At 40.7% G+C, this 26,038-nt stretch overlaps 1 protein-coding gene across 2 annotated transcripts in view; it reads left to right on the top strand.

Moving 5' to 3' along the window:
• The first annotated feature begins 903 nt into the window (after positions 1-903).
• Positions 904-26,038, top strand: part of LOC132816788 (mitochondrial intermediate peptidase-like) — a 159,914-nt gene continuing 134,779 nt past the window's right edge. Inside the window, exons 1-5 of one of the 2 annotated variants that reach the window (XM_060826736.1) lie at positions 904-1,097; positions 15,862-16,035; positions 17,834-17,922; positions 22,921-23,007; positions 24,080-24,143. In XM_060826736.1, the coding sequence (XP_060682719.1) occupies positions 948-1,097; positions 15,862-16,035; positions 17,834-17,922; positions 22,921-23,007; positions 24,080-24,143 (564 nt within the window). In that variant the 5' untranslated portion in view covers positions 904-947. Of the gene's footprint in view, positions 1,098-15,861; positions 16,036-17,833; positions 17,923-22,920; positions 23,008-24,079; positions 24,144-26,038 lie in introns of those variants that run through there. The other variant, XM_060826737.1, reaches the window with a different exon arrangement.

Genomic DNA, 26,038 nt, shown 5'->3' with positions numbered 1-26,038 from the left:
GTTGATGATGTAAGTTACATAATAATTAGTCTAAATAGATAGCTTATTGGCAGGAATAGAAACAGGGAAGTCAAGAAAGGGAAGAGTCAGAAATGGCCCATGTGAAACTGAGAGAAGGGTGCAAATTGGAAGCTGTCAAAATTTTCCAGTAGGATATGGAACCAAAACAGTCACCAATCTAGTAATATAGATGATAAAGAGATATAAATAATGTGTAATTGTGAATGGTAGATGTTAATGACAGAAAATAGGTCTGCTGTGCTGAAAGCAAACCTATGCAAACAAGATGCTGAGAAGGAGGGGTAATCAAAATTGAGGACAAAGTTCATAATCTTAAGTTGTTGAAGCCAACGTTGAACCCTGAAGGCTATGAGTGTCAAGTGGAAAACAAAAGTGCTGTTCCTCCAGCATTTCCAGGTCTTTATGGCTTCATTAAAGCACCGCGGCAAGATTAGCACAGAAATGTTAGCAAGTGAACAAGATGTTGTTTGGAAATAACCAGTGACCATAAAGTCCAGCCATTTTTGCAAACCAAGCAAACGTGTCGCGCAAAGCAGCTACCTCCATCCCCCGACTGTACTAGCTGCCTTTAGTAATACCGATCTCATTAACATTATCTACCTTCAGGTACACACCATTCCATTCTCCCCTTCTCACGTCAAACCCTCCCAGTTACTCCTGTCTTCCCAATGTCTTAAATTCCCCCTTAGATCAGTCTTAGCATGGCTATACCGCAAATATTTTTATGGTGCACCCCTTGTCAATATCACGACCTTTCCATCCCACGGGGTTACCAAGTTTGCGGGTACCATTTTCATACCGCGCATGCTCGTTCCGATCAACGGTCAAGAACTCCAACTCCCAGAAGGCCGCTGTCACAGTACGCAGGCGCAGTGGGTTGCGATGCCGGAAGTCTTTGGCCTGCGTTGGAGCGCGAGTTCCTGGATATGTTGAACCGACAGTTGATGAGACTCTTTAAATGTATTCAAGCTGGTCGCTTAAAAATCTACAGAAATGTCTCCACTTCGTGGTCTCCGGTGGGAGCGGCTTTCAATGACAAACCGAGGAGAAAGGTGGATCTGTTTGGGAAGAACGTGGTGAGTGACACTTTCAATGGAATGTGCACGAGGTTGCTGCACGTTAAACTGTTAAAGCTCAGCCCGGCCACTGCACCGAGTTTTAATAGATTCGTTTATAATAAAGTCGAAGAGTTTTGACAGCACTCAATGAAAGTCAGTACAGACTCGAGTGACCGAATGGCCTCTACCTGCGTTGTAGGGATTCTATGATTATATGAAAATGCATCACCTTACTTTTCAGGATTAAATTCTACTTGCATCTGACCAGCTGGTCTATATTGTCTTGTAGTCTAAGGCTTCCCTCATTATTTACACATACAAATATTGTGTCACTTGTGAACTTGCTGATCATGTATTCTACATTCACCTCTAGATCAGTGAAGGACCCAACACTGACATATGTGGTACATCACTGGATACATGTTTCTGGTCACACAAATATCCTTCAACTATCATCCTCTGCTTAAGCCAATTTTGAATCCGATTTTTACGACTTGCCCTGGATTGACACAGAAAATAGAAGTGGGAATAGGCCTTTTGGACCTACTCCACCATTCAGTATGATCATAGCCACTCTGTACCCTGTTACCACTTGTCCCCAATATCGTTTGATCACTTTTAAACCTAAAAGCTATATCTAAATCTTTAGAACTCACTTAATGTTCTGGCCTCACCTGTTTTCTGTGACAGAGAATTCCACAGGCTCACTACATCTCAGTCCTAATTGGCCTACCCCATATTGTTAGTCTGTGACTTTGGGTTCTGGCTGCCCCAGTTATTGAGAGTGACTTTCCTGCATTTACTCTGTTTGTCCTTTTAGAATTTTATACGTTTCTGAAATGTCTCTCTGTTCTAACATAGTGGCATAGTGGCTTCATGGTTACTGCTGCTGCCTCACAGCACCAGGGACCTGAGTTCGACTCCAGCCTCAGGTGACTGTATGGAGTTTGCACATTCTCTCTGTGTCTGCGTGGGTTTCCTCTGGGTGCTCTGGTTTCCTCCCACAATCCAAGGATGAGTAGGTTAGGTGAATTGGCGATACTAAATTGCCCATAGTGCTCTGGAATGTGCAGTTTAGGTGCATTAGTTAGGGGTATGTAGAGTAATAGGGTAGGGGAAAGGTTCTGGAAAGGTTACTCTTTGGAAAGTTGGTGTGGACTTGTTGGGCCAAAAGGCCTGTTTCCACACAGTATGGATTCTATGAATCAATCTGTCATAATACATAATGCTTACCATCCCAGAAATCAGTCTGGTAAACCTTTATATACACTCCCTCCATCAATAAAACATCAAGTTGTTGGAAGGAATCCTGAGGGACTGGATGTACATGTATTTAGAAAGTCAAGGACTGATTCGGGATAGTCAACATGGCTTTGTGTGTGGAGAAATCATGTCTGTCAAACTTGATTGAGTTTTTTGTGGAAGTAACAAAGAGGATTGATGAAGGCAGAGCAGTAGATGTGATCTGTATGGACTTCAGTAAGGCATTCGACAGGGTTCCCCATGGGAGACTGATTAGCAAGGTTAGATCTCATGGAACACAGGGAGAACTAGCCATTTGGATACAGAACTGGCTCAAAGATAGAAGACAGAGGGTGGTGGTGGAGGGTTGTTTTTCAGACTGGAAGCCTGTGACCAGTGGAGTGCTGGGTCCTCTACTTTTTGTCATTTACATAAATGATTTGGATGCGAGCATATGAGGTAGTGTAAGTAAGTTTGCAGATGACACCAAAATTGGAGGTGTTGTGGACAGCGAAGAGGGTTACCTCAGATTACAACAGGATTGTGACCAGATGGGCCAATGGCCTGAGAAGTGGCAGACGGAGTTTAATTCAGATAAATGCGAGGTGCTGCATTTTGGGAAAACAACTCTTGGCAGGACTTACACTTAATAGTAAGATCCTAGGGAGTATGTTGCTGAAAAAAGAGACCTTAGAGTGCAGGTTCATAGCTCCTTGAATGTGAAGTTGCAGGTAGATAGGATGGTGAAGAAGGCACTTGGTATGCTTTCCTTTATTGGTCAGAGTATTGAGTACAGGAGTTGGGAGGTCATGTTGCGGCTGTACAGGACATTGGTTAGGCCACTGTTGGAATATTGCGCGCAATTCTGGTCTCCTTCCTATTGGAAAGATATTGTGAAACTTGAAAAGGTTCAGAAAAAATGTACAAGGATGTTGCCAGGGTTGGAGGATCTGAGCTACAGGGAGAGGCTGAACAGACTGGGGCTGTTTTCCCTGGAGCTTTGGAGGCTCAGGGGTGACCTTATAGAGGTTTACAAAATTATGAGGGGCATGGATAGGATAAATAGACAAAGTCTTTTCCCTGGGATCGGGGAGTCCAGAACTAGGGGGCATAGGTTTAGGGTGAGAGGGGAAAGATGTAAAAGAGACCTAAGGGGCAACGTTTTCACACAAAGGGTGGTATGTGTATGGAATGAGCTGCCAGAGGATGTTGTGGAAGTTGGTACAATTGCAACATTTAAGAAGCATTTGGATGGGTATATGAATAGGAAGGGTTTGGAGGGATATGGGCCGGGTGCTGGCAGGTGGGACTAGATTGGGTTGGGATATCTGGTCGGCATGGACTGGTTGGACCGAAGGGTCTGTTTCCATGCTGTACATCTCTATGACTCTATAAGGAGACCAAAACTGCACACCATCCCACAGGTGTGGTCTCACCATGACCCTGTGCAATTGCAGCTAGAAAACCCCGCTCCGCCATTTGAATTCTTTCACTATGAAAGCTCAGATACCATTTGTCTTCCTCACTGCCTGCTGCACCTGCATATTTATTTTGTGATTGATTTAGAAGGGCCCCCAGAACTTGTTGTGCCTCCCCCTCCTCTAACTATTGCCATTCTGATAATCTGCCTTTGTTTTTGATCCTAAAACCTTCTTAACCAGGCTGACATGAGATCGTGTCAAAAGCCTTACTGAAGTCCATGTATACTACATCATTCCTCCTGCCCCTTACATATCCAGTCACCTTAAAAATTTAAGTAATGTTATTTAACATGATCTCCCTTTACAAAGCTATACTGACTATCTTTGATTAATCCTTGCTTTTCCAAGTGGAGATTAATTCTGTCCCTCAGAATTTTTTCCAATAGGTTCCCTACCACAGACGTTGGATTCCCTGGGCTGTAGTTTCCTGTTTATTCCTTCCATCGTTCTTGAACAATGGTATCACATTTGCTCTTCTTCAATCTTTTGGCGCCTCTCATTGCCAGAGAGGATTTGAAAAATAATGATATAGCCCCTGCAGTCTCATCCGTTGTCTCCCACAGCAGCCTTGGATACACCTCTTCTGGGTTTGGGGTTTTATCCATTTTTGGGCTGCTGAAACTTTTAGTAACTCCTCCCTCTCAATGCTAATTTGTTCAAATGTACCATAATTCTCTCCTTGATTTCTAGACATACATTGTCCATCTCTGCAGTCCTAGAGATACGCAACACGAAACAGACCCTTTGATCCAACCTGTCCATACCGATCAAATATTCTAACTTAATCTAGTACCATTTGCCAGCACTTAGCTCATATCCCTCTAAACCATTCCTATCCATATACCCATCCAGATGCCTTTTAAATGTTATAATTGTACCAGTCTCCACCATTTCATCCGGCACCTCATTCCATACACGCACTACCCTTTGTGTGAAAAAGGTACCCTTCAAATTTTTCCCCTCTCACCCTAACTCTATGCAGTCTAGTTCTGGACTCCCCCACCTGATTTATGCTATTCACGCCTCTCATGATTTTATAAACCTCTATAAGATCATCCCTCAAGCACTGATGATCCAGGAAAAACAGCCCCAGCCTATTGACCCTCTCCCTATTGTTCAAACCCTCCAACCCTGGCAACATCCATGTAAAAATTTTCTGAACGCTTTCAAGTTTCACAACATCCTTCCGACAGGAAGGAGACCAGAATTGTGCACAATATTCCAAAAGTGGCATAATCAGTGGCACAACATGACCTCCCAACTTCTATACTCAGTGCTATGACCAATAAAGGAAAGCATACCAAACACTTTCTTTACTATCCTATCTATCTGCGACTCCACTTTCAAGGAATCATGGACCTGCAGTCCAAGGTTTCTCTCCACAACATTCCCCAGGACTTTATCATTAATTGTATAAGCCGTGCCCTGATTTGCCTCTCCAAAATGTAGCACCTTACATTTATCTAAACTAAACTCCATTTGCCACTCCTCAGCCATTGGTCCATCTGATCATGATCCTGTTGTACTTGGAGGTAACCTTCTTCATTGTCCACTGCACCTCCAACTTTGGTGTCATCTGCAAACTTACTAATTATACCTCCTATGTTCACATCCAAATCATTTATACAGCCTGCCGGTCTCAACATTGAATTCTGAAGAAGGGCTTATGCCCGAAACGTCGATTCTCCTGTTCCTTTGATGCTGTCTGACCTGCTGTGCTTTTCCAGCAACACATTTTTAAGCTCAACCTTGAATTCAACAACTTCAGATGATTATCCATCTCAACCCCTCTGTTTTCCTTCTGCTCCATAATTTTATTTCATTTATTTTATTTATTTTTTTGATTTTGTTTTTCACTGTTCTGTACCTCTTATTTCTTGATTGTCTGTCTGTCTGTCTGTCTGTCTGTCTTTCTCTCGCTCCCCACTCTCTCATCACCCTTTTTCTCTCCTCTTCCCCCTTTGCTACCCTTCTCCCCTGTTTTCCATTTTGCCTCTGCTTCACCCATTTCCCCCCCCCCCCCCCATCCCCCACATATTTTGTCACAAAGCACTCACTTCTGCCTAATTCATTCACAGCTCCTAATCTCCCTATAATCTCTCTATGCACTGTCATTACCACCTCTTTATTGCTACCTTTGCTTCTGGAACCATGACTCACCTTTTCTCAGCCTAGTATAAATACCCCCCTATTTCTCCCTTTCTTTATCTTTGACAAAGGGTCAGTTAGACTCGAAATGTCAGCTCTTTTCTCTCCTCACAGATGCTGCCAGACCTGCTGAGATTTTCCACCATTTTCTCTTTTGTTTTCAGACATCCGCAATTATTGCATCCGCAATAATTTGCTTTTTTCCTCCACCACCACCCTCTGTCTTCTATCTTTGAGCCAGTTCTCTATCCAAATGGCTAGTTCTCCCTGTATTCCATGAGATCTAACCTTGCTAACCAGGGTCCTATGAGGAACTTTGTCAAATGGCCTTACTAAACTCCATATAGATCACCTCCACCACTGTGCCCTCATCAATCCTCTTCATTATGTCTTCAAAAAACTCAAATCAATCTTCAATGAATACAGATGCAAAATACTCGACTCATTTAGAATCTGTTATGCTTCTCAGCTCTACACAATATATTTTTTTAAATTCAGTTGTGAAATGTGGGTATCGCTGGCTTGCCAGCATTTATCAACCATCCCTAGTTGTCCTTGAGAAGGTGGTCGTGAGCTGTTTCCTTAAACCACTGCACATGGACTGCAATGGTCAAGGGCAACTAGGGACAGGCAATAGATGCTGACCAGCCAATCTCTGCCATGTTCCATGTGTGAATTAAAAAAAAAATACATTACTACTTGATTCTCAATGGTCCCTGCTCTTTTCCTGGTTATTCTCTTGCCCTAATGTACTTCATAAAATGTCTTTGGAATTACCTTATTGTTACCCACCAATGTGTTTTTCATGCCCCCTCTTTGCTTGCCTAATTCACTTTTTCAAGCAACTCCATGCATTTTTATATTTCTGTAGTGCTGTTTTGATTAGATTAGATTACTTACAGTGTGGAAACAGGCCCTTCGGCCCAACAAGTCCACACCGACCCGCCAAAGTGCAACCCACCCAGACCCATTCCCTACAGCTAACACTACGGGCAGTTTAGCATGGCCAATTCACCTAACCTGCACATCTTCGGCCTGTGGGAGGAAACCGGAGCACCCGGAGGAAACTCACGCAGACACGGGGAGAATGTGCAAACTCCACACAGTCAGTCGCCTGAAGCAGGAATTGAACCCGGGTCTCTGGCGCTCTGAGGCAGCAGTGCTAACCATTATGCCACCAAGCTGCCCCTAAAGGATTTTGACCCTTTGGTATCTACCATTTTTTTGCTCATCTAATTCTGCACATCTGTTGACATTCAGGGGTCTCTGTACCCTTTAACGTTTACTGGACCATGTTGGTGCTGCTCTGTCACTGTAACTCTTTTGAATGACTCCCACTGCTGTGATGTGGAGTTTCCTGCAAGCAGCTGCTCCCAGTGCACTTTGGACAGATCCTATCATATTTTATTAAAATCATTCTTCTCCCATTTCAGAACTTCTATTTCCAGTCCTTTTCCATAATTAACTTAATGACCACAATTCAGAAAGGTTTATCGACAAATGGTCTCACAATGCCACATCTATGTCTTGCCTGTTTTTTTCCCCCTAATATTAGGTCCAGTACCCTAATGTTGGACTTTCTACACTTTCTAGAAGGTTCTCCCAACCTCTCTAAACCATTCAGACCTAGTCCATTCCTGTTGATAATGGGGAAATTAAAATTTTCTACTATTCACACCCTATCATTTTGACACTTCTCTGAATTTTGCCTGCATGTAAGATCATAAGACGTAGGAGCAGAATTGGGCCATTGGGCTTATCGATTCATCTCTGGCATTTGATCATGGCTGGTATGTTTCTCAACCCCATTCATCTGCCTTCTCCCTGTAACCCTTGATCCCTTTGCCAATCAAGAACCTATCTATTTCTGTCTAAAGTCTCACTGACTTTGCCTCCATAGCCCTCTGTGGCAATGATTTCCACAGATTAAACACTCTCTGCCTGAAGAAATTCCTCCTCCTCTTAATTCTGTAGGGCCATCTCTTCACTCTGGGTCCTAGTCTCTCCTACTAATGGAAACATCTTCATGCCCAACGTATCCAGGCCTTTCAGTATTCTGTTAGTTTCAATGACATCCACCCTCAGATTTCTGAACGTTAAGTTTCAAAATCCTTAACTGCACCTCGAATAACAAGCTCTTCATCCCCGGATCATTCTTGTAAATCTCCTCTGGACCTCCTCCAATGCCAGCACATTCTTGGATATAAACATTACTCTGAATATTCCCAATGTGGTCAGATCAGTGTTTTATACAGCCTCAACAGTACATCTCTGTTCTTGGATTCTAACTCTCTTAAAATGAATGCTAGCATTGCATTTGACTTTCTAACTGCTAACTGAACATTTATGTTAACTTAAGCGAATCCTGAAATAGGACTCCTAAATCCTTGTATGTTTCAGAATTCTGAAGCCTTTACCCATATAGAAAGTAGTCTCTGTCTCTTCTTCCTATCAAAGTGCATAACCTCACACTTTCCCAGATTGACCAGACACTGAATATTAGATTAGATTACTTACAGTGTGGAAACAGGCCCTTCGGCCCAACAAGTCCACACCGACCCGCCGAAGCACAATCCACCCATACCCCTACATATACCCCTTACCTAACACTATGGGCAATTTAGCATGGCCAATTCACCTGACCCGCACATCTTTGGACTGTGGGAGGAAACCGGAGCACCCGGAGGAAACCCACGCAGACACGGGGAGAACGTGCAAACTCCACACAGACAGTCGCCTGAGGCGGGAATTGAACCCAGGTCCCTGGCGCTGTGAGGCAGCAGTGCTAACCACTTTGCCACCGTGCCGCCCCTTTTAGTAGATCATGGGTTTATTTCTGGAATAGATGGATTAAAATGGTGATTGCTAGGATGTTGATAGTGGTGGGTTCGGTGATGGTAACAGAGAGGCTGTAGTTAGATTCTCTTGTTGGAGATGGTCATTGCCTGGCATTTGAGTGGTGTGAATATAGTTTGCTACTTTTCAGCCCAAATCTGGACATTTTACATGGCCTGCTGCACTTGGACATGACCAGATAATCAAATGAGTAGTCATGAATTGTGCAGAACATTGTGTGTAATTGTCAGCAGCCACCCCAACTTCTGGCTTTATAACAGAGGGAATGTTGATTCCCTGACTTGATGGTAATGAGGTTGCAGATTGTATTGGAGCAGAATTCTGCTTCTGGTGGCCCAAAGTAATCTATCGATGCCCAGTTTTCAGTTGCTAGTTATATCTGAAATCTCTCCCATTGAGCACTGTGATGGTGGCAATGAAACAATCTAAGGTTTCTCACTGTGAAGAGGACTTTGTCTCTATAACATTTGCGCAGTCATGGACAAATGTATGTGCGGTACCTATAAAATTGGTGAGGATGAGGTCCAGTGTGTTTTTCACTGTTGTTGCTTTCCTCACCACCAGCCACAGTTCCAATCTCGCAGCATTGTTTTTCAGAACTCCACCGGTCCATTCAGTAATGCTGCTGCTGAACAACAGTTGGTAGTAGACATTGAAATCACCCATCCAAAGTACATTTTGTGTCCTTGCTACCCTTGGTGCTTCCTCCAAGTGTTGCTCAACGTAGAGGAGGAAGCTGAAGAGGACGGTGTCGAAAACTAGCAGGTGGATTCCTTGCATGCATTTGACCTGGTACCCTGAGACTTCACGGTGTCTGAAGTCAATGTTGAGAGCTCCCAGGGTAACTTCCTCATAATTGTGCTGTCCCATCTCCTGGGCCTGTTTGCCAGTGGAACTAGACCTGACTAGGGATGTTGATGGTGGTGTCTGGGACATAGTCATACAGAATCGTACTTTATAGACAATGTTGGCCCGTTTCTTTATTCCCATATCAGTCGAAGCAAACACATATTCATACAGTATGGCTCTACCTCCTTCATCTTTATTTCGGGCCCTGGAGGCAGAGAGTACAATTGCCCATGCAACCGTTACAATCAACGAGCATCAACAGTAAGGATTAAACCATCTGGTATTATACAATGGATGTTCTTAACCTTGTTAACTGGCTTTATATAATAAATGCTTTTTCACCTCATTAACCCACTACCTTTGTTAACTGAAAGTTTTTCTGGTCAAAGTCATGCTAGCCGAGCGTTTGTTACATAACCCAAAACTTAACTCTTTCCCTACTTGCTCATACTTTATACACTTTCACATTCCTCCTTTTATCATTTCAAGATTGCCACCTAGGTGGCACTACCAGCTTTCAAAAGACACTGACATCCAGTACTTAAGCAAGTTATTGACATACAGCATACAATGATTATAATAACAAAAAATACTAGTCTGTTACAGTAAATAGAATTTGAAGAATCCTCCCATGTGGAAAAAAATTCACCAGTAAAGTTCTTAAATCCACAGTCCTTAGTGACGACTCCATCCCCTGTAAGTTGAGTGGAAATGAGCCAGTTCTCCAAAATTTCCTTCAGTAAAGTCTAACCTGAAAACAAACTTCAGTCTGTCCTTGCACACCACTCCACAGAGAAATGTGAATTCTTGGATGAGGGCAGTTATGCTTCACAAAACTGACGAATCTGCTATCCTTCCAGAGATGCTTCAGATGGGAGACACCAGCACATCTGAGTATTCAGTGTACCTGCTGCAGCTGCAGGCTCGGTTAACGCAGCATTCTTTACTGCACCTGCTCCGGCTCTGCTGTTATGATGTTAGCTTGATCTGTGAACCTTCTGACATTAGATTAGATTAGATTACTTACAATGTGGAAACAGGCCCTTCGGCCCAACAAGTTCACACCAACCCGCCGAAGCGCAACCCACCCATACCCATACATTTACTCCTTACCTAACACTACGGGCAATTTAGCATGGCCAATTCACCTAACCCGCACATCTTTGGACTGTGGGAGGAAACCGGAGGAAACCCACGCAGACAGGGGAGAATGTGCAAACTCCACACAGTCAGTCACCTAAGGCGAGAAATATCCCTTCATATCCCTTAAATGATTGAAAGAGAAGGTAAAGCTCATGAGGTTTAATATCCACAGGAAGGCTGCTGACAACAAGAGTACCGACCTCCTCTTCACTGTTGTTAGCTTCTTCCATTTTCATGCTCATGACTGGGGAGATAATTGGATCCATTGGGTCAGGTTGTGGAGGGGTGCACGGTGGTCTGAAGACAGGCTTTGCCTGTGAATGGAGAAACTCTAGAGACTATGTTAGCTGCTGAAAGTATCTCTGCATTTTCTCTCTCATTCCTTCCTTGCCAAGGAAGGATATCAGTATGAAGACAGTCACACAATTAATGGCACTAAATTGTGTCTGCTTTATTTCAACATTCTCAGTCATGTTGAAGTCTGTTACTCTGTTCACTATTTATGGCATTATCAAATTTTACACAATCCATAAACTTCCAAATTGTACTGCCTAAACAATTCAATCAATTATATGCAAACATCAATAGTCCTAAAATCAAACTGTCCGGGGACCCCATTCAGGTTACTCAAAAATTATTTTCCTTTAACAAATTAATACTTGGCTAATGTGAAAGCTGTCAGGAAATGTATTTCCAAAATCTAGAACAGCAAGAAAATAACAAAATATTTCCTGCGCTTTAGCAATTGAAGAGGCAGTTTCAGTTCAGATTTAACACTCAAATATTCGTGGTAAACAAATGCAGAATACATTAAAATATATTCTCCAAATGAAACTTCCCAAATAAGACAGTCAGAATTACAGTGGCAAAAGGGATTCGCAAAATGAAGCGGGCCAATGAAGTCTTAGCAATAATTAACAGAACTGAAACAGCTCAGCCTCAAGTTCTAATATTCTCTCAAATCTTAACAAAACATCAAACTCAAAATACTCTTTTCTTTTTATGAACCTCTGCATTAAAAGCATAGCAGCAAAGATATTTTAATATAATACTCTCATCTGGCTAAAGCATGACCACTGACCCAACTTTTTTTTTAAACGTGCATTGTAGAATTTCAAACAAATCAGGGGCTCAAGGCACTTGATTTGTTTTAAGGTTACAAGTTTGATAATTTTAAAACGGACAGAGTTTACAATTTCATTGTAAAAACAAAATCTGCCCTATTCAATTGCCCACAAAACACAAAAGTTGCGATCCAAATTCAAACAAGGTAAAACAGTTACTTTCTGAACCAGTATTTTAGCTGAAAATGTGTTTTTTAGATTAGATTAGATTACTTACAGTGTGGAAACAGGCCCTTCGGCCCAACAAGTCCACATCGACCCGCCGAAGCGCAACCCACCCATACCCCTACATATACCCCTTACCTAACACTATGGGCAATTTAGCATGGCCAATTCACCTGACCCGCACATCTTTGGACTGTGGGAGGAAACCGGAGCACCCGGAGGAAACCCACGCAGACACGGGGAGAACGTGCAAACTCCACACAGTCAGTCGCCTGAGGCGGGAATTGAACCCAGGTCCCTGGCGCTGTGAGGCAGCAGTGCTAACCACTGTGCCACCGTGCCGCTGGTTAAAGCACAGCAGGTCAGGCAGCATCCAAGGAACAGGAAATTCGACGTTCAGGAAAGATGAAGGGCTCTGGCCCGAAACGTCGAATTTCCTGTTCCTTGGATGCTGCCTGACCTGCTGTGCTTTAACCAGCAACACATTTTCAACTCTGATCTCCAGTATCTGCAGTCCTCACTTTTTACTCGAACCAGTATTTTTGCAAACCAAAATTTTAAATAATCAAACACTCACAGCATGGCAGAATTTATATTGAAACTTATTTTTCTGACCAAAATATTAGTACAAGCTTAGTTTCAGTGTTTTTTGTTTTTTTTTTTGTTTGAAGATCCTCTGGTTAGAAATCTTCTCATTTTTAATATGGAGGAAGAGCATGCACTTTTGAGATCCTTCTCAGTTCACCTGGTGATGATCCATGAAATGAAAAATAAGGAGCCACAAACACGGAGGAGATGGCCCCAAAAGATCTGCACCAGAGTCAGACAAAAATAAATCACATCCACAGACTCCAAAGCAACCACCATGGCACAGGGGAAAAAAAACAAGATTTCCAAGATTCCCAAAGCTCCACGAAACCCACAGTGCCTGGCGCACGCACACAAAAAAAATTCCAGAAATGTCCTCCCCTCGGTGGAAACCGGACCGAGGAATGCCACCATACCACCGGATGAGGCTGCGAAGGAGAGAAAGACCAGCCGTTTCCTCAAGACGAAAGCACATCCATGAAAACAACCTCTCAGCAGAGCACATGGCGCTGCACTGGCAGAGCCTCAAATTTTGACACTAGAGGACTTTAAAATGAGAAAGGGGTTACTTCTCACAGAGACTCGAACCCCAGTTAAAACCCAGGGGATCCAAAGCCCTGTTTGTCAGTGCACTTATGAAACTGTCTCTCTCGACTGTACTAATTACCATTCGAGACATCCATAGAGTATGAAGCGTTTGAACGAGTGGATCATTTCCGACACATAGGAATATCGAGAGGGACCAAGTTTTAAAATCTTTCCTTGTGGTCCCATATATCTCGAGATTTCGGTATTCTGGACGTTTGCTACTATTCATTTGGAGTCCTGTCTGGTTCGCCATATTGTCATCCCATTTCCCTATCCCCGTATCAGTTGAAGGAAACACTCAGATATACAGTATGGCTTCACCTCCTTCATCTTTATTCTGGGCCCTGGAGGAAGTGAGAACAATTGCCCATGTGCACAGAGACATGAGTTCTTGGTCTTCTCTGGAACAACAGATTCTTAGGAGATTATATAGTTACTTACAGCAAGTAACATCCAATCAATATAGATTGGGTGACCGTAACATTCAGCGAGCATCAACATTAAAGATTAAACCATCTGATATTATGCAAAGAATGTTCTTAACCTTGTTCACTGGCTTTATATAATGAATGCTGTTCACCTCATTAACCCACTACCCTTGCCTCCAGCACCTCATTGTTTACTGCAAGTTCTTACTTGGTAAAAGTCATGCTAGCTGAGCCTTTGTTACACAATCCAAAACTTAACCCTTTCCCTCCCTGCTCATTCCTTATACACTTTCTCAACTATGTTAGGCTTTTGTTTGATGAGTCTGAGAGCCAGCTCTCCCAGTTTTGGCAGTAGCCCCCAGATGTTGGTAAGGAGAGAGTTCTAGGATCAACAGAGCTTTTTTCTTACAGTTGTCCTTTCCAGTCCTTGAGTTGATACCAGGTGGTGCATTGCTTTCACTTTTTAAATTTTCTAGTGATTGTTAGACTTGCTCGGCCATTTCAAAGGGCATTTGAAAGTCCACTATATTACTGTTTAACTGAAGTCACATGTCGGCCAGACCAGGTAAGAATGGCAGTTTCTTTCCTTAAAGGGCAGTAGTGGACCAGGTGGGTTTTTCTGACAATGGACAATGATTTTACAGTCATCCTTAGATGTTTAATTCCAGATTTGTTTTATTGAATTCACATTTGTCATAGTGAAATTTGAAGCAGTTCTCGAGAACATTACCTGGGTCTTTGGATTAATAGTGTAGTGTTAAAATCACTAGGTCATCAACTATCCCTCAGCTCGTCTATTCTTTCTGCCAAAATGCAGAACTTCACATTATATTCTATTTGCACATTTTTGCCCACCCATTTAACTTGCCTGTATTCCTCTGTAGACTCCTTATGTTGTTCTTACTACTTATCTTCTCACCTTTTTTTTGACATCTGCAATGTTGGCAACAGTACATTTGTTTCTGTCATCCAAGTCAATAGCACGTTGTAAATAATTGTAGTCCCAGCACTGATCCTTGTGGTATTCTATGCGTTGCCATCCTGAAAATGCCCCCTTAATCCAACTTGTTGCCTTCTATTAGTTAGCCAATCCTCTTTCCATCCTATTATATTACTTCCAATAACTTGGGTGCTTATTATGTAGCCTTATATGCAATAGCATATTGAAATTTTTGGAAACCCAACTGTATTAAATCTACTGGTTCCCATTTATCAACCCAACTTGTTAGATCCGCAAAGAACTGTAATAAATTTTCGGGCATGATTTTCCCTTCATGACGGTGTGCAGACTTTGGTTGATTATATTTTGTGTTTCTAAATGCCTTGCTATTACAACCTTTATAATATACTCTTAACATTTTCCCAATCACACATGTTATAAAGAAGCAATGGCTCTAGCACTGACATTTTGGTCAGTATTCACCATTCTCCAGTCTGAAAAATGACCATTTTTTCCAATATTTGTTGTTCTCTACCCTTGAGTCATCTGTTTAACCTTCAAATACCAACTCTCCTCTTCTACGGATCTCAATTTTGTTAACTTTGTTTTGATATTTTGCTAAAACTTTCCTGAAAATTCACAGAAACAACATCTGCTATATTCCCTTCATTGGTCTTCTCTGTTACTTCATCAGAATTTCCAAAGGATTAGTCAAGCATTATCCATCTTTTTAGAGATTAATGCTGGTTCTTCTAACACCGATCTCTCCAAGTATCTTTTAACTTGTCTCTGATTACTGTTGCTAAAACCTTATACTATATTGATGTTAAACTGGTTCACTTGAAGTTTCTGGAACTACTCTTGCACCATTTTTGAGTAATGTTGCCACATTTGTCACTTCTTAAAATCTCTGGCATCTCCCCTAAATCTTGAAAGACTGGAAGATTTTGGCATACTAAAGCATTAATGTTAGTGCTACCACAGGTCATTGTCCTGTTCAATATTTGCCTTTTAGTGATCATTACAAAAATAAATTAACTGATCATTAACACATTGCGGTTTGTGGGACATGCTGTGCAAATTGACTGCTGCATTTCCTGTGCTATAACTATGGCAACACTTCAAAAACACTTTTATTTGTTTTAAAGTCCCTTCAGATGTCTTGTGGTCATTACAAAGAAATTCTATAAATGCTTTCTATGAACTGAAGTTTCTTACTTTATCCTTAAGGGTCTTTTTGGTGTACATGAGCTGAACTCCCCAGTAGGATTTCAGGTGGCTCAAGAAAATGCACTGAACGAAATGGAGCAATTAGTGGAACAAGCATGCAGAACACCACCTGGTCCTCAAGTTGTTCAAATCTTTGACAGACTTTCAGACTGTCTTTGTAGAGTTGCTGATTTGGTAAGCAGTGATAACATTTTATTATTGATATGTACATATATTTTAAAATGTTTTTCAACATTGACAGCCACTAATTGTAGAGCTAAATTAGATTTGCTTTCCTCTTCGAATGATATACAAGGCACACAGGTCTTGTTGCACCACCTCCTTTCAAACTAATGCCATTGCTAAAAAGTGGAAAATGTTACCCTTATTCATATTATACTACCTCTGGCATACATTTTTCCACTCAGTCAACTTACAAATCACACTGAAGAATCTCTACGTCCTCCTCATATTTCATCCTCCCATATTGCTTTGTAATGTCTGCAAACCTAGAGATACTGCATTTAGTTCCTTCATCTAAATCATCTAATATAGATTGTGGACATCTGAGGTCCAAGCACTGATCCCTGTGGTACCCCCCCCACTGGTCACTGGCTGACATTCAGAAAATGACCAATTTGTTCTTGCTCTTTTGTTTCCTGTCTGCCACCGAGTCCTCTATCCATGTCAGTACACCACCCACAATGCTCTAATCTCTTACGTAGAAACTTACAAGTCATCCTGTTATAACGTACATTTCGTAACGTGAATTCACTGTAAAGTGATTGATGATTGAGAACGCTGTTTCTACAGCACAAACTTTTAAAACATGTGTTGGCTGTAATGCAATGACAGTGCCAACACTTTAAGTGCTGTTTCTCATGCCTGATTTTTCTATAACATGGGGTTGCACAAGCACAAACGCTTCTGAGTGTCCAAATAAACCACATCCATTGGTACCCTGATCAACTCTGCTAGTTAAATCTTCAAAAGTCCAATAGATTTCTCAAGCATAACTTAGCTTTTGTAAGTCCATGCTGACTCTGTCCAACCCTGTCACTTTTTTCAAAGTCCACTGCTATTAGCAGTGAATGTTAGGATTCTAGCATTTTCCCTATTACTAATGTCAGGCTAACCAGCCTTTAATTCCCTATTTCAATAGTGGGGTTATGTTAGCTACCTTCCAATTCATAGGAATTCCAGAGTCTTTAGAATCTTGAAAAATGAATCTTGCAGATGATGATGATGATGATTTTCCTGGTTTGTACAGTATGGGGATTACTTAATGTATTTTCCTTTATATTCCATGTTTCTTTAAATGCTTTGTATCAGTGACCACTTACTCCAATCAAATAAACTTGACATTACTGGCAGTTGTGAATTATATTGCATTTAATTTTGAACCTTTGGAATCAAGTTCTTGCTAGGAACTTTGCTGTCTAAGTGATAAATAAAATCTTGTTTAATCTTCTTTCACTTTTACTGTTTGGAATTTTATATATTTTTACAAAATTTCATTGCCCAGTTAAAACCTTTGGTGTGTTTTCAGATGCTTTAACTTCTTGTGATAACTTAATTTTCTTCTGTATGTTAGTTTTGAATTTATGTGAAAATATGATTAGAATTTCATTGTGCCACATATTGGTAGATTCCATTCCTTTGAAAGTGCTGACATTTAATTGAGTTTTGTGGCTTGTTATTTTTAGAAATTGTATTCTCTTACCATGGTCTGTATAAACGTGGTTTCTGTGAACGTTCACGAATTGGCAGCCCGTTGTGATTTATGTTGTATGGTAATATCATTCTTACTGCTGCACCTGTATGTAATAGCAATTTCAATTTGAAAATTGATCGAAGCTTCAAAATGTTAGGTCTGGTTTTTTTTCAACATTGGACTGTGAAAAAAAATGACACATTTCTAGGTAAATAACTGTTTATGATTAATAGAAAAATAACCTAATCTTGTCACTCATCGCTGTATCTTTCATACTAGGCAGATTTTGTTAAGGTAGCACATCCAGACCCTTCATTTCGGGAAGCAGCGGAGAACACCTGTATGACCATTGGCACAGCGGTGGAAAAGTATGTTTTCAGAATTTGCAGTGTATAATTACTGAAAATCAAAGGAGAAGCAAAGCCATTAGTCCACTCTTCATGAATTTAGCCATAAAAGCTGACATATACTTGAGGTGTAGATTTGAATCTAATTTTGGCCCTTCAGTCAAACAGCAGTTCGTATGAGAGGGTGATATTGGGTTATTCAACAATTATGGAGTGCTCAGAAAAAAATGCAACTTGTCCTAACTTGTAGACTCAATGTGCATTTCCAGCGATGGACATTGGAATCTTCTGGGCTTTAACTGACTTGATCTGTGCTATGGAAAAGTCTGATTAATATTTGAATGTTTACTCTATCCTAGACATACAGAAATTTTTACATTGACCTTGAGAGATTAATAATCAATTTCTAAACATCCTTTCACATCTTATTCTCAGATGTTTGGGCTCTGAGATAATGGTAGAGTTTAATCTTATTGGTTTTAAATACCAGGTAAAATTGACAAGTTAGGAATGTTTAACCCACCTGCATTGATATGGGGTTTGTATGCCTTTCAGAGCAAGATGCTTAAATGTTCTCAATTTTCACATGGAATTAATTGCCACAGAAATATGCTTTTGCATTAATGGATGAGATTAAGCTCAAGCGGATCAATTGGTCTCAAACCCGCTGTGGAAATTCGTAGAAATTTAAACATCCAAAAATCATTAGATCATAATTATTTGTACAAACTTGCAACATACAGCTTAGCCACCACATTTATCTAGGAGATAAGTGGTTAATTTCATTTGGATGTGAAATCCTTTGGGGCATTTGAAAAAACATAAATGGCACTGTATAAATGCAAGATTTTACTTCCATTCCAAGTATCAGAAGCATGGAGCACTAATAAAGATGCTGAAAATCAAAGGCCCCCTGTGGTTTGATGAGGTTATTGGGGTTGGAGCAGGAGGGTGAGTGAGGCAAAGTATTGGTGGAATAGTTGCATCAATGGCTTTTGTAAATGTGTCTATGTTTCCTTTGGACTCTGAGAGTACTTTTGCGGCTCTTGAGCTTGCTTGTCTGTTCTCCTCTCACTGCTCCCCATCACCACTTGGCCTAATTGGGAAATCTTTGCTGTCTTGGCCATCTTTGCTAATGTGCTTTAGTTCCAGTACTTGCATATGTCTGTTGCGCTTCATATTATTTTTGTGTTCTTTAAATGTAGGGATCAATGCAATAGCAAAGGAACTAGACAGCAAAATGTTTATTACTGTTATCTTTTGCAATGAATTGCACAATTCAGTTATAGCTGTAATCAACAATGCCAAGTTCAAATGATTTGGGAAAGTCTGACACATACAAGTGGTACAAGCATCAATGAAGGTATAAAGGCACAAGAGCCAGTCCATTGACAAATTTAATTATGGTATTGTGGAATTTTTCAAAGTTAAAAATCGCACAACACCAGGTTATAGTCCAACAAGTTTATTTGGCAACACTAACTTTCGGAGCCTTGCTCCTTCATCAGGTGGTTGTAGAATATACGATCGTAAGACACAGAATTTATAGCAAAGGTTTATAGTGTGATGCAACTGAAACAATACATGGAAAAAGATCTGGATTGTTTGTTAAGTATCTCGCCTTTTAGAATGACCATGTTAGGTTTCGGTTATTTCAAATGTAAATCGTAAAACTTTTTTAAAAGTTACATTCTCAAGTAAATCCAACCCCCCCCCCCCCCCCCCCAACCGCACGCATACTTGCAGAATTACATTTTATTTTGCTCAAAAACTTCATGAATCCATGTAAGATTCTGTAAATCCCTTTTTTTTATAAATAGAATCAGTGTGAACATTGGGGCACAGACAGACAGACTTTAACCTCACACCTTCAATGCATTATCTATGCGGACATAACACCTATTGTTAAAGTTCACTTAAGAATGTAACTTTAAAAAAAGGTCTGGGATTTTCTTATGAAAGAACTGAAGCCAACATGGTCATTCTAAAAGATAGCAGACTTAACAAACAAACCAGGTGTTTTTCAATATATTGTTTCAGTTGCATCACACTATAAACTTTTACTCTACATTTTGTGTCTTATGATCTTATACTCCACAACCACCTGATGAAGGAGTAGCGCTCTGAAAGCTAGTGCTTCCAAATCAACCCATTGGACTATAACCTGGTGTTGTGATTTTTAACTTTGGCACCTCCAAAGCATGGAATTTTTAATATTGCTTATTTTAACCATTAGAAATTAATAATAGTGTGACAGATGCATGTGGTCAATAAGAAATCAGCATATTTTGAGAGATGCTGGGCAGCAAAGTAACTCTATTATTTAATCATGGCATGAAATATTCTCATGAATATGTAACTACTTCATCGTTTGCCACAGACTGCAGTTGGAAATCGACGCCAGTGTATTTGAAACACTTGTATGTCTCCTTTTCTTATGTTTGCAATTTAAGCATTTTTAAAATGCGTACAATGTACAAATGTAGTAATTATTCATTTAGATGTGGGCACAAGATACATATGTGTATTGGGACAGATTCTCTTGTACCAGCCCTGCTCAGCTAGATAACTTGATAGTTGCTTGCTTTTTGCAAGTACTCTTGCAGTGGATAAAATGTCATCCTTGCCTTATTTGTAAGTGTTCAGGCAGGAGGCTGGAAGAACACAGCAAGCCAGGCAGCATCAGGATGTGCAGAAGTCAACATTTAGGGTATAATGCTTCAGGACTGGGGGTGGGTATGGAGGAGCTGCAGTTAAAGGGAGACACTGGGGCAGGGTGGTGAAGTGGGGATAGGTGAAGACAGGTAGAGGGTACAACCTGGTTGGTCATTGGAAGAAATGAGTCTGGTTGGTGGCTGGGCGGGGAAGGGGTTGGGAAGGGAGTCAGTGGATGAGGAGGGAGGTTATTTGAAATGGGAGAACTCAATGTTGAGTTCTCCGGGCTATAGGTGTCCAGGCGTAAGGTAAGGTGTTCCTCCAGTAGTCGCTGTGGTTTGTTTGGCAACGGAGGAGGCCAAGGATGGTCATGTCAGAAAGGGAGTGGGAACGGGAATTGAAACGGCCAGTGACTGAGACGTCTGGTTGGCCCCTGCGGACCCAGCTGAGATGCTCGGTGAGCCATTCCCTAAGTTTATATTTGGTCTCTCTGATGTAGAGAAGACTACATCGGGATCACCTGATGCTGTAAACCTCCTTCTAACCTGGAAGGACTGTTCGGGTAGACGTGAAGACGGGTGGTATAAGAGATATAAGACCACCAGCTTTTATATCTCTTCTGGTTGCAGGGGAGGGTACCTGGGGGTTTGGTGGCAGAGGTGGACTGAACCAAGGACTGTCAGAGGGAAAGGTCCTTGCGGAAGGCTGAGAGGGGTGGGAAGAAGAAGATATTCTTGGTGGTGGGAACTATTTGGACTTGGCGAAAGTGTTTGAGGATGATGTGTTGGATGCGTAGACTGGTGGGGTGGTAGGTGAGGACAAGGGGGACTCTGTCCTTATTGCCTTGGGTGGGGGGGTTTTTAGAGCCATGGAACAGGGAATGGAGATGATATGGTGGAGGGCTGTCTGGATGACAGAGGGAGGATTAGCGCATTGTTCAAAATAGGTGGACATCTGGGCTGCTTGCAAGTGGAATGTTTCCTCATCTGGGCAGATGTGGAGGAATTGAGAGAATGGGATGGAGTTATTTATAAGTGTTGACAGCCCTGTACTCTTAAATTGTTTCACACGTTGATGCCACTAATGTGCATTTTCTGCTTTGTGTCATTTTGCAGTATAAATTTAGGAATTATTTAAATCCTATTTCAGCACCAACAATGAGTGTAAAAAATTAGGCAGACCGATTTGAATTTACTATATATGACTCCTCTGGAAGGGAGTCAAAATGAAAAGGAAGCAATTTGTTAATGGAGGACAGTGCTTGGAGACTTCTGAGCTACAGCAGCAGGTTGTATCTAAACCGACTGGCAAGCTTCATATTCTTGGAGCAACAGAAGTAGAGAAGATGTTACTTGTGAAATATGTGTTGATCCACTGATGAGACTATCAAATTTTGATTGGAGGCTCTTCAGATTCCAACAATATGATCAATTTCTCACTGAAGGTGTATAGTACCTACTGAATGGCCTGGACAGAGTAGATGTTGGGAAGATGTTTCCATTGGTAGGAGAGACTAGGACCTGAGGGCGTAGCCTTAGAGTAAGGGGAAGACCGTTTAGAATGGAGATAAGGAGAAGCGTCTTCAGCCAGAGAGTGGTGAATTTATGGAATTCACTGCCACAGAAGGCTGTGTAGACCGGTCATTGAGTATATTTAAGATTGAGATAGATAGTTTCTTGAGTATCAAGGGAATGCCAATGAAGTGTTACGGGGGGATAGTGGGAGAATGGGGTTGAGAAACTTATCTTGAAGGAGAAAGTGAGGACTGTAGATGCTGGAGATCAGAGGTGAGAGTGTAAGGCTGGAAAAGCACAGCAAGGTAGGCAGCATCCAAGGAGCAGGTGAATCAATGTTTCAGGCATGGGTCCTTCATCAGGAATGAACGGAAACATGCCTGAAACATCGATTCTCCTGCTCCTCAGATGGTGCTTGATGTGCTATGCTTTTCCAGCACCACACTCTCGACTGAGAAACTTATCAGCCGTGATTGAATGGCAGAGCAGAATGGCCTAATTTCTGCTCCTATGTTTTATGGTCTAGTATCACTTTGAGTCTGCCACTAAAGCTGTTTGTTCATAGCGAATTGCCACTTTCAGTGGAGAACAATTGACCCTAGAGGAAGCGAATCAAGTCACACACTGATTTAAACAGTAGTGTCTGAATATCTGCACCAACAGTACATTCAACTCCTGCAGCAAACAGCCTAAAATATAACAAGTCACTGCTTACTAAAGCAGGCACTGTTCAAAGTTTACCTATTGAGTGGTGCTAATATTGAATGTATTTTGTGATTTGTTTTCTGCATTTTTGATACAGTACATCATATAATTCAACATTCATAATGTGCTATTTTTCCTTTTTTAGATTGAACACTAATATTGAACTTTGTAATAGTTTGAAAACCTTACTGAATGATAAGGAAGCCATGGATTTGCTGGATCCAGATACAAGGTATTTTTAAGTTCTGTTCCCCATTCCCTTTTACCCATAATCTTAGAAAATCACACATTTTATACCTATATGAAGTTAGAGCTAAAATTCAAAGTGTACTGAAAGGTTTGTGCTGGCCTCTAGGTATTTCCTTGGGTTATTGTAGTAGGTACACATCCATTCAGAGTCCTTCATACTTTACAAGACAGATAGGAAAAATAATATGAAAAAGACAGAAAAGTTTCAGACAGATACAGATAGACTTGGTAAGTGAGCAAACATCTGGCAGTTGGATTACTGGTTAAATGTGAAGTTGTTCACTTTGACAACAAGAATGATAAAGTAGTGTATCATTAAAATGGAGAACGATTGCAGAGTTATCAGGTGCAGAGGATTTAGGCGTTCTGGTACATGAATTACAAATGGTTAGTATGTAGGTATGGCATGTGATCAGGAGGCTTGAAAGTTACTATCCTTTGTCATGAGAGGAAAATTAAAAGATGTTATGCTTCAGTCATACAAAGAATTGGTGAGACTACACCTTGAATATTCCTCATTTAATGAAAGATGTAAGTACATCTCTTTCCCTTCTCCCCTCTCTCATGTCCCTCTTTTTCTCTCTCTCCCCTCTCATGCTTGCCCTCTTTTTCTCCTGCATTCCCCCCCCCCCCCCAACCCACATCCTTGTCACTCTTTCTCACCTCCCCCAGTTCCTTACCCTTCTCTCTCTTTCTCCTGTCATCGCATGAAATTAATTACTAGTCTGGAGCCACGTTACTAATGCAGCATCTGGCCAAATTGTCCATTTTAAGTTAATTTTTAAAAATTTATTTCATTAAATTTCTACATAGTCTATTATAAAAGAGACCAGTTTTCTAGTAATTCTAGTAACTGGATATTCTGATCTGAGACACCAAAACTGATATTTGTCATGACAGTTCTGATACATTAGTGAAAGTAATTTTTTGAACTCAAAAGTTGACATGATTAATTTTATCCAAATTGAAAAATGATGCTGTAAAATTAACCTTTTTTTAAAAAAATTGTTACTTAATTGAGCTACAACAAGACTATTTGATTTTTCATTTTACAGGAGAGTGGCAGAGTTGTTTATGTTTGACTTTGAGATCAGCGGAATTCATCTGAATGAGAAGAAGGTAACAATTAAAACAAAACAATATATGAGTAAGGAAAATAGTGAATTTGCACTCATAGCACCTTTCACAATTTCAGGATGTTTGAAAATCTTTTCTACTTGGTTAAGTACCTTTTGTTGTGTAGCTGCTGTAATGTAGGGAAATCTGGCAGCCAACTTTGGGACAGTAATGTTCCACACAGCGCTCTGATAGTAGCAAGTTAATCTACCCCTTTTATAGTGTTGGTTGAAGGCATGGACATTAGGAGACATTTTTTGTTGTAAAATGTCAAACATTTATATAATGCACTTTTCTTTGTCATAAAAGTGCGCAGCAAATACCTTGCACTAGAGCTAGAAGAGAGTTTAACAAGTGCATAAAGCATCTTAATTACATCCTGAATTCTGTCAAAATTACTCATAAAGGTAACAGGGATTTTAGCTCTGGGATTTTCTTTTTTAATCCATCTTTATGCAGGAGACTTGATTAAACAATAATCTTGGAGAATTATTATACAATACTGCGGCACCGAAACGTATTCATCCCATTTTCACTGCCCTAGTTCTTTCAGCGAACAAACAGTTAATCCATTTCCCTGGCTCTTTCCCCATAACCCTGCATTTTTTTTTCTCCAAGTCCTGATCCAATTTTATTTTGAATGCTGCTACCATTATACCAGCAGACAGAGCGCTCCAAATCCTAACCACTTGTGTGTGTACATTTTTAAAAAAACCTTCTGGTTCTTTTGCCAATATCCAAAGTTTCTGCCTTCTGATTACTGACCTTTTGTCCGTTGAAATAATTTTTTCTTTATTTTATTCTAAATATAAAATCTTCATGATTTTAAATGCTGCTATCAAATCTTCTCTTGACCATAAATGCTGCCAAACCTTTTCTATCAGCTTCTGTTTTTGTTTCATATTTCCAGCATCTGTAGTTCTTTGGTTTTCTTCTCTTAACATTTATTTACTTCAAGTAGAACAACACCACTTATGCATGTCCATTGTATAACCGTTGGCCCTCATCCCTGAAACCATTCTCATCGATCCTCCTGCACCCTCTCCGAAGTTTTTACGTACTTCTTAAACTGTGTTTCCAATTTGGCCATCAATATTAAATTTAAAATCCACTAGAGTTTTAGGATTTTTAGGTTTTGCAGTTCTCTGCCTCTTTTCATAAAACTCCCCATTTGCTTTGTGTCTGCTTGGTCAATATGGTCTGTCACCCATAGAGTCATACAGCAAGTAAACAGTCCAACCAGTTCATGCCGAACATAATCCTAAATTAAACTAGTCCCACCTGCCTGCTCCTGGCCCATATCCCTCCAAACTTTACCTATTCATGTACTTATCCAAATGTCTTTTCAATGTTTTATACGTACCCACATCCACTACTTCCTCAGGAAGTTCATTCCACGAGGGAACCAACTCTGTTTAAAAAAAATTTGCCCCTCTTGTCTTTTTTTAAATCTTTCTCTCATCTTAAAAATGTGCCCCCTGGTCTTGAAGCCCCCATCCTTGGGAAAATACAACTACTATTAACTCTAATCTATACCCCTTGTTATTTTTATAAATTTTTATAGGGTCACCTCTCCATTCTTACATTCCAGTTTAAAAAAAGTCAAACCTTCCATACTCAGCAACATTCTGGTAAATATATTCTGAGCTCTCTCCAACTTAATGATGTCCATCCTATAACCTCTTCAAAGATTTGTGGACAAACACTCCCAGATCTCTCTTCTTGCACCCTTTAGTATTGTGCCATTTTAGTTTGTATTGCCTGTTTCAATTCTGTATCAAAATGTATCTCTTCATATTCTTCTGCATTATATTCCATCTGCCATGTCTCTGACCATTCCTCCAGGCTGTTTGTTGTCTTAAAGTCTATTACTACTTTCTTCACTATTTACTAAATTT

Source organism: Hemiscyllium ocellatum, chromosome 6, assembly GCF_020745735.1.
Source record: "Hemiscyllium ocellatum isolate sHemOce1 chromosome 6, sHemOce1.pat.X.cur, whole genome shotgun sequence".
In the NCBI taxonomy this organism is placed as follows: Eukaryota; Metazoa; Chordata; class Chondrichthyes; order Orectolobiformes; family Hemiscylliidae; genus Hemiscyllium; species Hemiscyllium ocellatum.
Note: the sequence above shows the minus strand (reverse complement) of the source record. Positions and strands in the feature narration are given on the sequence as shown.